The sequence below is a fragment of the Phalacrocorax carbo genome, chromosome 8 (assembly GCF_963921805.1).
Source record: "Phalacrocorax carbo chromosome 8, bPhaCar2.1, whole genome shotgun sequence".
Lineage (NCBI taxonomy): Eukaryota > Metazoa > Chordata > Aves > Suliformes > Phalacrocoracidae > Phalacrocorax > Phalacrocorax carbo.
Window position 1 is genome coordinate 12,389,534 of NC_087520.1, and position 14,799 is coordinate 12,404,332.

General features: G+C 55.6%; 1 protein-coding gene across 4 annotated transcripts; it reads left to right on the forward strand.

Annotated features, from left to right (window-relative positions):
* The first annotated feature begins 9,748 nt into the window (after positions 1–9,748).
* On the forward strand, positions 9,749–14,726 carry APBB3 (amyloid beta precursor protein binding family B member 3). 4 transcript variants are annotated; one of them, XM_064458745.1, is made up of 12 exons: positions 9,749–9,876; positions 11,057–11,247; positions 11,568–11,644; positions 11,876–11,933; positions 12,117–12,257; positions 12,714–12,851; positions 13,039–13,149; positions 13,235–13,322; positions 13,497–13,580; positions 13,736–13,851; positions 14,019–14,204; positions 14,487–14,726. In XM_064458745.1, the coding sequence occupies exons 1-12, from the start codon at positions 9,828–9,830 to the stop codon at positions 14,709–14,711; spliced, it is 1,464 nt and encodes a 487-aa protein (XP_064314815.1). In that variant the 5' UTR covers positions 9,749–9,827; the 3' UTR covers positions 14,712–14,726. The 4 variants fall into 4 exon arrangements, with proteins under 4 accessions (XP_064314815.1, XP_064314817.1, XP_064314818.1 ...); XM_064458747.1 differs by having other exon boundaries at positions 12,714–12,841; positions 13,035–13,149; XM_064458748.1 differs by having other exon boundaries at positions 11,108–11,247.
* Positions 14,727–14,799: the final 73 nt, after the last annotated feature.

Sequence of the window (14,799 nt, forward strand, 5' to 3'; positions counted from 1 at the left end):
GTACATGCCAGTTCTTACAGTTCAGGCTGGGTTTTAGACTGCAGTTGTGCTCCCATGTGGGAGCCAAGCTAAGCTTGCATGAGCAGCCCTGTTTTTTGCCGTGCCTTTCCCCAGTGCTTTCCTTTGCAGCGTTAATGCCTTCTAGCAGCATTTTGCCTTACATTACCACTTAGTCAGATGATTTCAGCCTCTGTTGGAGGCTGTTGAGAGGTTACCATCTGTACAAAGTAAAGCCATCATTTTGGCACTGGCTGTGAAGTGAAAAGAGATTTGGATAATCCATAAAATCAAGCAGTCCTGAATTTCCACTTGCAGTGTCCATCTCCCTCCCTTTAGTTCCCACAGCTGTAGCCTTCTCTCTCCCCGGGTCCACAGGCAACTTGTCTCCCTGTCCCCCAGTTCCCACAGACAAATCCCTCCCTCCTGCCAGAGCCTTGGGCCATATCCCTCCCTCTCTCCCATGTCTTGGGTCATGTCCCTCCCTGACGCCAGTTCCCACAGCCATTGGTTGACAAGTCCAGACAGGTCAGAGGTGGGATGTAGGTGGAGCCTGATTGTTGATTAACTAGTCCAGATGGAGCAGAGGTGGGGCCTGATTGTTTGTTAACTAGTCTGGATGAGTAGAGGTGGGTGGGATGGTTGGTTAACTAGGCCAGATGGAGCAGCGATGGGATGTAATTATTGGTTAACTAGTCCAGATGGAGGAGAGATGTGGTGTTATGGTTGCTTAACTAGGCCAGATGGAGCAGAGTTGGGATGTGATGGTTGGTTCATGAGCCCTGATAGCCCTTCTGGGACTCAGCAATAAAACACGGCAGTCAAGTCAGGGAATGTGGACCTTCCCAAGCCTGTTGGCTGGTCCAAGTCACTCATCTGAAGAAGCCATATCTTGCTTTCTGCCAGCCTGATAACCATGATTATCACAGAGTCACAGGTTGGAAGGGACCTCAGGGATCATCTAGTCCAACTTTTCTAGGAAGAGCACAGTCTAGACAAGATGGCCCAGCACCCTGTCCAGGTGACTCTTGAAGGTGTCCAATGTGGCTGAGTCAACCACTTCCCTGGGGAGATTATTCCAATGGTTGACTGTCCTCAATGTGAAAAATTTTCCTCTGGTGTCCAATTGGAATCTCCCCAAGAGCAACTTGTGTCCCTTCCCCCTTGTCCTCTCCATGTGACTCCGTGTAAAAAGGGAGTCTCCATCTTCTTTGTAGCTACCCCTTAAGTACTGGTACATGGGGATGAGATCCCCTCTAAGCCTCCTGTTCTCAAGGCTGAACAAACCCAGCTCTCCCAGCCTATCCTCGTATGGCAGCTTCCCAATCCTTTGATCATCTTGGTGGCCCTTCTCTGGACCCCTTCCAGCCTGTCCACATCCTTTTTGTATAGCGGGGACCAGAACTGCACACAGTACTCCAGGTGTGACCTGACAAGTGCTGAGTAGAGTGGGATAATGACTTCTTTATCTCTGCTGGTGATGCCCTTTTTGATGCAACCCAGCATCCTGTTGGCCTTCTTGGCCGCAGCAGCCCACTGCCTGTTCATGTTGAGCTTTCTGTCCACCAGGACCCCCAGGTCCCTTTCCACAGAGCTCCTCTCCAGCCAGGTGGATCCCAATCTGTGCTGCACTCCCGGATTATGTTTTCCCAGGTGCAAGACCTTACACTTGTCCTTGCTGAACTTCATAAGGTTCTTGCTGGCCCACTCTTCCAGCCTATTGAGATCTTCCTGCAGAGCAGCTTTCCCTTCTGGAGTGTCTACTTCCCCACTCAATTTGGTGTCATCTGCAAACTTCATCAGGCTACACTTGATCCCATTATCTAGATTACTTATAAAGATATTGCATAACATTGGGCCCAATATTGATCCCTGGGGAACCCCACTTGTGACAGGTTGCCACTTGGAAAAGGAGCTATTTATCACCACCCTTTGGGTGCAGCCTGTCAGCCAGTTCCCCACCCACTGCACAGACCACTTGTCTAGGCCATAATGCATTAATTTCTCCAGGAGGAGGCTGTGGGGAACTGTATCAAAAGCCTTGGAGAAGTCCAGGTAGACAATGTCCACCGCCTGCCCCATGTCAACCAGGCAAGTCACTTTGTCATAGAAGGCCACCGGCTTTGTCAAGCACGATCTGCCCTTAGTGAAGCCATGTTGGCTTTTCCCAATCACGTGCTTCATTTGACTCGAGCCCTTCTTTTAGATAGGGGTAACATCTGCCTTCCTCCAGTCCTCTGGGACATCCCCCATTCTCCATGACTTCTCGAAGATTATGGAGAGTGGCCTCGCAATGACATCAGCCAGCTCTCTCAACACCCTCAGGTGGATGGCGTACAGAGAGATGGTGAAGTGCTCACAGCAAAACCAGTAGGCAAATTTACAATGAGATAAGTGGTTTATGGGTTGTAAGCTTATGGATATTAAACAACCTCCTGAGACTGCCTGCGTGGTTCTGAAGGCTGAATTAAAAAAAAAAAAAAGGCTTTTCAAATACTGTGTATAAGCTTGTCAGAACTGAAGCAAGGAATTCACTACATTTTAAATATGAGACTCCACACTTGACCAAATTAGTGACTTTGCAGTAACAGCCACTACTCCCAGCTCAGAAGAACAGCTTGACTTTCCATAAATTTCAATGCCGTCTCAAAAAACCCTTCAGACCTCACACAACTATACAACACCACACACAACTTGTTATAGGTACTGCTGAGTTACTATTCATTTAACTAACAAGGAGGCGGGGAAAACCCGCATTGGGACAGAAGGTGGACACAGAAGAAAACTGTTTGTCAGTGAACTGGTTTAACCAGCCCACTCTGTGGGACCAGCAGAGGACACCTTCAAAAGTTGTGTGTCTTCAACTTTTAGAAAAGATTGATGAAAGACATTAATTGGATATGAACAGTTAAATGGTGCTCAGCCAGAGAAGATTTTTAGGATTCATGTAAGCCCAGCTTTCAAGTAAACAATGGGCCCTAATGGTACACAATGAACCCTCCTCATCCTCCATTCCTGCCACCAGGCACCCACTACCAAGTTTTCCTACAGAAGTGCAGCTACATCCACACCAAAAAATGGCTCTAGCACACTAGTGGCTCTCAGGTTCAATTTTAAGGTACATTTTTCACTGTAGCAAAAGCTTTGCAAAGGCACTTTTATGTCAGGAAAGAAAAGAAGAAAACAAGCAAACAAACAAACAACAAACCTCCTCATCTTGGATATCCGTACAGGTCTTGCCTCCCTGTTTTCTTCTATGATCCATTTTCTTCTATATTTTGTCATCTTCTGTGCAATCTTCCTATTGAGTTTGGTGTCACAGAAATGGTTCCATCACCTCCAACCAAGCTTATCACAACCTGAAAAACTCTTATGTCAGGTCCACTTACTCCCTCTATTTCTCAGCAAGGCAGTGAGCTCCTTCTTTGATCTGACTTCCTTCTTCCCTCCCCCAAAGGGAGGACCAGCATTAGTCAGTGCCTGTGCAGTTTTTGTAATATGTCCATTTAATGGTGAATTCTCTTGATTCAGAGGAACTACAGAAGGTTCCTCAGGGACTGAGCAACTTCCATCAGCCTTATCAGTTTGTTCAAACCACATCTGTGTGTCAGAAGATGAGCAACTCAAAAATGAAACAAGAGAAGTTAAAAAAAAAAAGGATAAAAGTCTGTAAACATGGCAACTTATTAAACTATCGTCACTCTGTCTCAACAACTGATGGAAAAAAAATGCAATGGTCACCATCAGCATGATGATGTTCACAAGCTTGCCACAATGAACATCTTAAGTGTATCACTGAGGCAGATTGGAAGACTACAAAAAATGCCCAAACCCTCTGTTCCTGAGTGGCAAACCCATTCAATAAGGTGTATGGAAATACCTGAAGTAAGCTGTCCTGCTTCACCTTTAGAACTATTTACAAAGCCCAGTGGACAAGCGTTGTGGTTTCAGCCCAGTGGCCAGCTCAGGACCACCAGCCACTCAGTCACTCCCCCCCTCAGTGGGACAGGGAAGAGAATCAAAAGAGCAATAACTCGTGGGTTGAGATCAGTCCAGTGTAACAGGCAAAGCAAAAGCTGCATGTGCAAGCAAAGCAAAATAAAAAATCTGTTCATTCCTTCCCATCAGCAGGCAGGTGTTCAGCCATTGTTAAGAAAGCAGAGCTGCATCATGCGTAATGGTGACTTGGGAAAACAACCACCATAACTGCAAACATCCCCCCTTCCTCCTTCTTCTCCCAGCTTTTATTGTTGAGCATGATGTCATATGGTACAGGATATCCCTTTGGTCAGTTGGGGTCAGCTGTCCCGGCTGTGTCATAGAATCATAGAATCACTGGGGTTGGAAAAGACCATTAAGACCATCAAGTCCAACCATTAACATAACACTGCCAAGTCCACCACTAAACTGTGTCCCTAAGCATTACATCTACATGTCTTCTAAATACCTCCAGGGATGGTGACTCAACCACTTCCCTGGGCAGCCTGTTCCAGTGCTTTGACATCCCTTTCACTGAAGAAATTTTTCCTAATATCCACTCTAAACCTCCCCTGGCACACCTTAAGGCCATTTCCTTTCATCCTAGCACTTGTTACTTGGGAGAAGTGACTGACGCTCACCTCGCTACAACCTCCCTTCAGGTAGTTGTAGAAAGCAATAGGGTCTCCCCTCAGTCTCTTTTCTCCAGACTAAACAACCCCAGTTCCCTCAGCTGCTCCTCATAAGACTTGTTCTCCAGACCCTTCACCAGATTCATTGCTCTTCTCTGGATGTGATCCAGCACTTCCATGTCTTTCTTGTAGTGGGGTCCTGCAGTTTCCCTTCCCAACTTCTTGTTCATCACAGCCTGCTCGCTGGTGGGTGGTGTGAGGAGCAGAAAAGGCCATGATGCTGTGCAAGCACTGCTCAGCTGTAAATAAAACATCCCTGTGTTACCAGCACTGTTTTGGTAACAAATCTAAACCGCAGCACCATACCAGCTGCTATGAAGAAAATTAACTCCATCCAGACCCCATATAACAAGGTGTATTGATTCTCCTGGTGGCAAACTTTAACAAGTTGTACACTCAGTTACAGCATGCATTTTCCCTAACAACTGGTCTACCGTTTATTTTGACTGTACTGAGAACAGTTCTACTCTGCTACAGCAATTCTTTCCCCCACCACAAGAAGGACACAAATTTCCTTCAGTCAGATGCTGGTGGGAGCACATCACCTTGTTCCTTGTGCCCTGAACAGGTCCATGAAAGGGAAGAGTAGCAAATCATTTTTCCCTCTTGTCTTCACCGGGATCTGCTTTTGTTTCCTTCTACCAGGATCATGAGGGCCACCCATAGGCAGCCTTGCTCATCAAGCCCAAGGCAGCTGCCAGCTGTAATTTCTGAGGCCTGACAAAATTGCATTGTCATACTCAAGGGTTGTTACCCTGCCCCAACAACAGGCAAGATGGTACCTATTGAATTTATTCCCACCAAGAACATCAGTCTTCTGCTGAGAACCTCGTCCTCAGAAATGCCAAGACCCTGTGCTCCTTGATGTCTGAGAGACCAGCCAAAGGTGTCTTAGGTTCCCTACACGTGGCAGGGAGAGCAGAAGGGACCCACCACTTCACTGAGGAGCAACGACCACAGCCCAAGGAGGAAAAGAGAAAGCATCCACCCCTTGCAGAGAGCAGCAGCCTAAATAAGTCTCACTGGGTGTCACTTTGTTAGTGAAAACACACTGCAAAAATCATGTCAATGACAAACTACTCACAAGAAAAAGGTGAAGTACTTGATTTTTCTTTTTCTCTCCAATTATCAGGCTGTTTGGGGGGGGGGGGGGGGGGGGGCGTTTTTGCTATTGCTTGCTGCTCCCCCCAGGTATTTAGCAGGGAGCACACTCAATCCTGCTTTACTACAGCAGAAGACTGGCTTTACTGGGCGTACACAGAAACCTGCTGCTAGCCAGCCTCAGAGGGTTTGTCACACCGCCTGCACCCTCAGGAGAAACAGGCAATCTGCCCTGTAGTAAATGCTGTGAAGGAACAGTAATAACCTCAGGCTCTGGATCAGAAGGCACTGCAGTCAAAAAGGAAAACCAGCTCTTGCCTCCCGAAGCGGAGCATGCAGTGCAGAGCTGCTGTGCAGACACCCTAGGACAGACGCACAAGCTAGAAAGGGATCCTATCAGCCTTAACTAGGGCCTGCTATGTGCATTTAATGAATAAGTACTACACGCACAAGTGGTTTTTTCCTCCCCATCTGAATTGCAAGAAACTACTGAGAGAAGTGCTGAGAGATCCTCCTTTTACTGTGAAGAGATGTAGCTGATAATCACCCTAAGAAGATATAGTTGTGAGTCAAGTCAAGGAGAAATCTTATGCCTTTTCTCCAGGGTTTCATTATTCAGGCCAGAAAAAAAGAGTTCTGGTCTCTAGTCTAGCACCAAAACCAACACCTGCCACCCTATTTCTTCTTCAAGTACAAATCAAACTAAACTAAACCCAAATCTCTATCTTCAGGGCAAACACCAGAAAATTATGAGGGTTGTAGAATTACTAGGTGTCTCATACCTTTCCCTGAGGAGTGTAAGGGCTTTACTTATACTACCTTTTATGAACCAAGACAAAGCTTCCCCCAGCTCTCCCAGGCAGCTGGCATTCAGCAGCTGTCAGAGCCAGACAGCATTGCCTGCTGCCTAAATCAGGCAAAACAATGTTAGTGTAGGTAATCAATGCCTGCTTGAAGAGGCAAACCAAGACTGTAGATGGAAAATGGAAATAAAGGGATCTGTAAAGAGTCTGGGCTTTGCAGAGCTGAAATCAGGCAAGACTCCAGTAAAGTGAGTCCTGCCTCAGATTCCCACTTGCAAGATCCAGAGGCATTATCAGATGATACCCAGAAGAAGCAGGGACAGAGCGATCCCCTCTCCATGCTACCCACTGGCTCAGCTCCCGGCACAGCATTGCTGCGGGGGTTGATGCAGGGCTGCAGCCAGCACAGCAAGTCCCACCGCCAAGCCAGGCTAGTTTGGCTCGGTGGCCTGTGGGAAGTGGGGGCTGCAAGAAGCCAGTTGCTTGTGAGTGTGTTATTTACCTCCAAGCTGATAGGAAGGCTGTCCTGTTCATTTGGCCTCATTTACCATATTCCCAAGGAGGTACCTAAGCTGCACAATGCCCCACTTCACAGACTCGCTGGGATTCCTCAGAGACAGCAGCCCTCTTTTCCACTACAATGACATCCAAAAATATACTTTTCCAATGCTAAGGACTTGCCTTTTCTTTGTCTGAGGTTGGGAACAGGTTTCCTGTTAGACAGAGGTTCATACCCTTGCCCTCATACTCTCCAGCCCACCCCAAGCCCAGACGTTAAAATAACACACCACAGACCTCTAAAGTGGAGACCCCAATTGTAGGCTTACCCACAGGCATTAAAAAACATCAGGACACGTCACATGGCAAACAGCTCAGGCAGCAGATCATCAATGTAAGCGATGGTTGAAGGGGTTTTACCTTAGAGGTAGCTGAGTCTGGAGAACTGTAGGAACCAGGGCATGGCCCATCCCTGGTTCTGCAGAGACACCCCTGGGGAAACCTTGCTCAGGGTCTTCTCACCTGTCCTGTGCACTGGCTGCTCTGCCTGGGAGATGGCCAACCACCCGCGCATCTGTGTGTGCACACTTACAGACTCCGAGCATGGACCTCCGGTGGCCAGCACCCGACCCTCAGGTCCCTCAGACCCTACATGGCTTTGCTATACTGGGCATCAGGATCTCCCGTCCTACTGAGTAGCTGGTCCAGTCTGAGGTTCACCAGCTGGTCATAAACACAGGCTCAGATCGGGGAGCACTGTCACAAAGAAGAAATGTGATTTAATAAGAGCACAGACCAGAGTGCACTGATGAAACAAGGTGCTCGGGCAGGCGAGCATACCTACCCCCGCTTCCATGCCGCTGAACCCTTTTCTCCCTTTTCTTTCTGTTTCCCCATGCTTGTTCCTCCCCTGATCCCTCCCTTTCTCCTTCCTACATCTGTTTCCCTAAACATCCCATATGACGTTTCATACAAACCCTCAGTTCTGCTCTGTGCTATCCCCAAATTCTCCTTCCTCTGCATCCCACTGAAGTCTTACATCACTACAGGCCATCATTGTCCTTAAGCTTCACGACATTGCCAGGAGAGAGAGCTGCCTTCAATAAGTCACCTTGGTGGGCTTTGCTGAGCAGGAAGAGGAGCGGGAGCAGTTTGTGCCAGGGTTGCTGCCTCCCATCTGATCAGCCAAGCTTAGGTTTTGGAAGTGAAATGCATGTTGAAGGACAAGGATACATGTGCAGCAGAGAACACTGCCATGTTACAAGTCACCATCAGCTTGTTCCTGGCAGGGGCGAGCTCACTCCTGCGCACTGGAAAAAGAGGAAGCATCACTTGGTCTGGGCAAAGCAGCAGTCAAGGCAAGGCCCATGACCCCCTCTGATTCCCATCGCCTCAGACACATCTGAATGCAGGGAGCCATGAGCCTCCCTTGCTCCTGCTGTGTTGGGACGAGTTGAGTTGGGGAAGGGTTAGGGTTAGGCAAAACCTGTCCCAGGGACACAGTGCTTGAGTGGGGTCTCAGAAATCCCACTAGCTCTGGACCTATGCAGAAGAATCAGCTTGTAGCCGAAAAAGCAGATGCCAACAGAAGATACAGGAATTACTGTGGATGACTACAAAGTTGGATTATGCAGCTGGTGCCTTTCTTAGGCCAGCAGATGTGAACAAGGTTAAAATGTAATTAGGAGGGAAGGGCGTCTCACAAAATAGCACATTAGCCCAAAGAGCGCATGAATGAGGCTGAGCAAAGAGGCAATGCCTCACTGAAAGTGAGGGAACAGGCATGGAAAATTCGTTTTGCACTTCCAAAAACTGTAAGCTCTGTGGAAAACTGTGCAGGGAAGGAAGCAGGGCAGCATGGGAGGCTCTCAAGGACATCAGCTATGTCCAGGGCTACTAGCTTCTGGCTCTGTAGAAGGAAAGGTTAAGAGGCGGTGATGGGTTGTGCAGACATGCCATGGATAGCAAACCACCTTGGAGTGTGTCATCAGGAACCTGTAGCTTGGAAGGACTTTGTCCCTAGCAGCACATGGGGGACTCCATGGGGGAATTAGGGTGTACAACAAGTGTCTCCAGAACTTCTGGCCCCAGGTACTGAGAATTAGCCAGGATTGTCAGCTCAGGGTAGCACAGGAAACAGAAGTCTCAAACTGGAGTTGCAAAGCTCTTGGCCTCTGGCGAGAAGGGGAAGATGCTCAGCATGCACACTCAGGTATTTTCAGTACTGACTGAAGGAGGTCGGACCACAGGAAAATGGGGGGACCTAAGCCTGCATGGAAGAGAAAGAACATGGAGTGAGCGTGGATGGAGAGGAACAAGGGTGGACTGTGGGGAAAAGGAAGGGGATGGAGGAAACCTATGGGTGCATGGAGGGGAAGGAAACAAACGTAAGGGCACAAGGGGCTGACCTGGACTCAGAAACATCCCTTCCTGCCCCCCGATGCCCCTTCCCCACTCCAGTGTCCCATTTTCTGCAGTGAAACATCCGAAGGACCTCACCGCCCCTCCAGCCTCCGGTGACCCCAGCCGGGCACCCAAACACCCCCTCCCTTTCCCGAACACCGCCGAGACGTCCCCTCCTGCGCCCTAAGGCTCTGGCTCACACCCAACCCCCCCACCCCCCCCCACCTCGGTCCTTCCCGCGCCCGGGCACCCCCACCCGCGCCCGCCCCGCCCCTCCCGCCCCGCCCCTCCCGCCGCAGCCGCCGCTGGGTCCGGGCCTGGGGAGGCGGCGGGCGGGGGCGGCCGCGCCGGGGCCATGCTGGGCAAGGACTACATGTTGGCCATCGTCCTCGTCAACTGCGACGGTCAGCCGCGCCGGCGGGCGGGGCCGGGGCCGGGGTGCGGGGCCGGGGTGCGGGCCGGGGTGCGGGGCCGGGGTGCGGGCCGGGGTGCGGGCCGGGGTGCGGGGCCGGGGTGCGGGGCCGGGGTGCGGGGCTCAGGGGCCGGGGCCGGGGTGCGGGGCCGGGGTGCGGGCCGGGGTGCGGGGCCGGGGTGCGGGGCCGGGGTGCGGGCCGGGGTGCGGGCCGGGGTGCGGGGCTCAGGGGCCGGGGCCGGGGTGCGGGGCCGGGGTGCGGGCCGGGGTGCGGGGCCGGGGTGCGGGGCCGGGGTGCGGGCCGGGGTGCGGGGCTCAGGGGCCGGGGCCGGTGCCCGCGCCCCGGCGTTGTCCGCGGTGCTGAGCGGGGCGCGCGGCGGCCCGGCCCGACCCCGCCCCGGCCAAGGTCGCGGGGGGCGCCCCCACGCCCGTCCCCACCCGCCCCCCGGGTCGGGGGTCCCGCGGGGCGCGGCAGGCAGGGCGGTGAGCCACGGCGCAGCACCCGCCCCCCCCCCCCCGCCCCTCGGCAGCGCAGCCCGGGGATACGAGCACCCACAGGGGTGCGCTGAGCCCTGCGGATTTTGGGTCGCGTTCCCAGGAGCAGAGCTTGCCGCTGTGCTGCGCCACGGGCTCGTCTCCGTGACCTCTCCAGGCCTCGGGGTGCAGAGAGGAGGGCGTTAATCTACCCCTCCTAGCTGCACCCCCCAAGGGTGCTTTCCTCCTCCCAGAACCCGGGGGTCCATCCCCGACCCCTTTCCCGGGCCAAGGCAGGGAGAAGCCGGTCTCAGGCACCCTAGGGGCTGGCAGAGGGCTGAAGACTGTGTGCTGGCAGGGGGAGTGCTGGGCTGGTAGCCCTGGGCCCTGCCTGGGCACCCCTGCAGGGTGCCTTTCCCGGCAGGCTTGGGCTGTGCCCCTGCTGCCGTCACCCCACCCCTACGGGCGCCAGCGAGCGCCTGCACCCGATCGCTTGCCTGGGGTCGGCCACTACTGCAGCCTCTGTGGCATCATGCCAAGCCTTCCCTTGCCATGCTTCTCTCCTGGGCCATGTGCCCAGCCACGCACCCAGAGGCCACCACAGGACCCTTTCACTGCTGGTGAAGCTGCTTGCTTCTGAGGGTGCCCACAGCTGGGGGACCTTCCCCTCCCTTACCTCACGCTACCCCTCTGCACAGACAACGTCTGGAGTGACCAGAGCCTGGAGACAGACCCTGACCTCCCCCCAGGCTGGAGGAAAATCCGTGACTCTCTGGGCACCTACTACTGGCATGTGCCAACCGGCACGACGCAGTGGCAGCACCCTGCACATACCACCGGCCCAGGAGGGCACCCAGAGGCTGATGGAGAGGAGACGCTCCAGGGAATGGTAGGGGTTGTGGGCAGGGGGGTGAGGGCTGGTGTTAGATTCCACTCCCTGGCAGGACACTATTGAAGGGCCCTCTGGGCATTGCTGGTCCAGCCTCCCCTTGGAGCAGGCCTGCCTCTGTCGCTCCAAAGTCCTGCTCAGTCCATTCATGGCCAGGGTTAGGCCCCTTTAAAGGCTCTGGCAGGCCTTATGGTGGCCTCATTCTGGCTACATGGGATGCCTACAAGCTCAGGCACTGCTGTCCTGGCGGGGAGGGCTCCTACCTGGTGCCTCCTGACAGCCTCTCTTGCTGCCCTCACCCCTATCCTCTTCTCTCCCAGGACGGCCAGGCCCCCACGGCGAAGCACTCAGTGAAGGACAGGCCTATTCCCAGCCCCGTGGCTTCACTGTCCCGGAGGTAGGGCTGCCCACAGACTGCTGACTTGTGGGGCACCATTGACCCTCGACCACTGCCGGGTGCTGGGCCCCTGTTGGAGCCAGTAGGACCACTCTGGTCACCTCCATAAGATGCTTCCTGGCTGGTGGCACGGGGGTCTGCCGGTGCCAGGGCATCCTGGCACTTCCCTGGGTGCCCCAGGTCCGTGCTGCCAAGTGGGAGCTGTCCCCTCACTACCCCATCCCTCTGCAGGACCTCGCTGCCCTGGCACGGAGATGACTTCCAGCACAGCGCGGAGCCTGGCTCCAAGGTACATCACCCAGGGGCTTTGCTGTGGCACTGTGGGCTGGGGCTGGCAGGGGAGGGGGCAGGTGGCAGCTGGCAGGGACAGGGATGGGAGCAAGAACGGGGTGGCCACGTTGGCATGGTGAGGGGCACGGGACAGGGGTGGTTGCACTGGCTGGGCACTGAAGCCCCATGTGTCTCTGCTCAGTGCTTTGCTGTGCGCTCGCTGGGCTGGGTGGAGATCCCTGAGGAGGACCTGGCACCTGGCAAGAGCAGCATCGCCGTCAATAACTGCATCCAGCAGCTGTCCAATAGCAAGGGCCAGGGCTCTGCAGAGGACCGGGGAGAGGTGAGAGCCTGGGACAGTGCTGCCAGACAGGGTCCCACCCTGGAGCCACTGCTGCTGAGGTTGGATGTCCCCACTGATGGGGACAGTGCCTAGGGGGGCAGGGACCAGTGTCAATGGCAGAGTCAACTCTCATAGACTCATAGAATCATAGAAGTTTGGAAAAGATCTTTAGGATCATCAAGTCCCACCGTCTCTCCACACAGGGCATCTGTGCAGTGGGGCAGGTGGGTCTGACAGGGTTGTCTCTTGGGGAGAGTGCCAGGGGTGCCTGGGTGGGCTGTCCCCACACACAGGTATGGTATCTGGGGAGGGCTGCGGGGGGGGACAGAGGACAGGGCTGTGCCCACACTTGTGCCTGAGTAGGCTGGGGGGATGGGGGTGTCCCCAACACGTGGGCTGGGTGCTGGGGACACCCAGGCTGTCTGCTGGGCTGAGGGAGCTGCTGACCCTCTGCAGGGCCAGGACCTGGTGATGATCCTGAAGAAGGACACCATGAACCTGGTGGACCCACTCGATCGCAGCCTCATCCACCGCCAGCCCATCCTCAACATCCGTGTCTGGGGTGTTGGCTGCAACAACGGCAGGTGCTGGGGGCTGAGGGGTGGCTCTGCCCATTGAGGGGGGAAGGCACCCCAGCAGTAACCTGTCCCCTCTCCTCCCTCCCTGACTGCCGCCATGGTGCAGGGACAGGTAAGGGGGTGCAGGGACGGGGGGCAGCGTGGGGAGGGGGGCAGCTGCCTCTGCTGGGGTCTCACTGGCTTGCTCATGGCCTTGCAGAGACTTTGCCTTTGTGGCCAGTGACAAGGACACCTGCATCCTCAAGTGTCATGTCTTCCACTGCAATGTGCCTGCCAAGGGCATTGCCAAGGCCCTGCATGAGATGTGCTCCAAGGTGGGATGCAGGGCCCTGGCGGGTGTGGGTGTGGCCCGGGGGTCTCAGGGATGAGGGGAGGCACTAGGACACCCATCTCTTGCAGATCATGGCTGAGCGAGCCATAGCGAGCAGCAGGCTGCCCTGCCCTGCCACACTGGAGCCCATCTCCACTGAGGACCTGCCGCTGCAAGGTACCGTCCCCCCAGCACTGCTGGTGGCTCCTCCTGCCCACAGTCTGCCCTTGGGCAGTGGGATGCCCAGTGGCCAGAGCCCTTTGGCCTGCCTGGCTGTGTCCCTGGAGTCCCTGGGGACAGGGGGACACGTGGTGGTGGTGGGGTCTCCCCCCAACTCTCCTCTTCTGGCAGTGGATATCCTGGAAGCAGTTAGGCAGTCGATGCAGACCTACGAGGCATTGTACATTGGCAGCCTGCCTGTGCCCAGGGCCATGGGTAAGTGCCGCTGGCCCCACTGCAGCTGGGGGATGCCTCAGAACCCCCTGCCGTGGGCTGTCCAAGCAGCTGAGCCCCAGGGCCAGGTGGTCCCTGCCTGCTCTGTGCCAGCAGCTGGGACAGGGGCTGAAGGTCTGGGGTCTCCCACTCCCCAGGGATGGATGTGCTGAACGAGGCCATCGAGAAGCTGACGAGGGGCCCCGGGCGGGAGCACTGGATGCCTTCCCTCATCCGCGTGTCCGACACAGCCATGAGGGTGCACCCTGCACAGGTGGGGAGGGGATGGGGGGCTCTGGCTGAGTGGGCACCCTGCTGCCACTGGGGTGGGACAGGTAACACCCATGGGGGCCCCAGCCTCCTGGCAGAGGGGACCTGGCAGGGGTGGCAGGGCTGCCTGGGGTGTGGCCAGGGGTGGATGGGCCCATGGAGTCCCCGCAGGAGGATGACGAGGAGGTGGCGCACATCTGGGAGTGCCAGGTGCGGTACGTGACCTTCCTGGGGGTGGGCCGGGATGCCCACACCTTCGCACTCATCGTGGACACGGGGCGACACTTCCAGTGCACGGCTTTCTGGTGTGAGCCCGACGCTGGCACCATCTCGGAGGCGGTGCAGGCAGCCTGCATGGTGAGTGGGAGCGGGGTGTCCCCCGATCCCCCAGATTCCCAGCCCTCTGGGGACACCCGGAGGAAGAGGCAAGGGCTGGGGACAGGAGGGCAAAGCTGGGTGGGACACCCAACCCTAGGGAGGGCAGGGGGGAGTTGGCCCCACGGAGTCTGTGTTCAACCCACAGACATGCTTCGTTGGGTCGTGTCCCTCACCACGGCCGAGCCATGTTGCATGTGACACCCCCCCCCCGGTGATGCCACGCTGTTATCCCACCCCACGGCCACCCTCGTCTCCCTGCAGGTGCAGTACCAGAAGTGCCTGGTGGCCACTGCACCGGGGGCTAAGGCGAAGGGTGCGACGGGCCGGGGACTGGCCGGGTCGGTGGCCTCGGGGGACGCTACCAGCGGGGTGGCCAAGGGGAGCGGGGGCAGCGGAGGGGCGGCGGGGGTCGGTGCCCGCAAGCGGGGTCTCTTCTCCTTCCTGGAGTCCTTCCGCCTCAGGCGGGCCCTCCTCCACACCCCATAGGGGGCGGGGGTCGGGGCCGGGGGACGGGGACGGGGCGTCTGGCCCCGTCCCCGTCCCTCGTCCCCGACCCCCGTTCCTGTCCCCGTTT

Bases quoted from the DNA above. Each gene is read 5' to 3' on its own strand.
- APBB3 (XM_064458745.1), top strand. From the start codon at position 9,828: ATGCTGGGCAAGGACTACATGTTGGCCATCGTCCTCGTCAACTGCGAC. The intron at 9,877-11,056 runs GTCAGCCGCGCC...CCCTCTGCACAG, and splicing joins CGTCCTCGTCAACTGCGACG to ACAACGTCTGGAGTGACCAG. The intron at 13,323-13,496 runs GTACCGTCCCCC...CTCTTCTGGCAG, and splicing joins TGAGGACCTGCCGCTGCAAG to TGGATATCCTGGAAGCAGTT.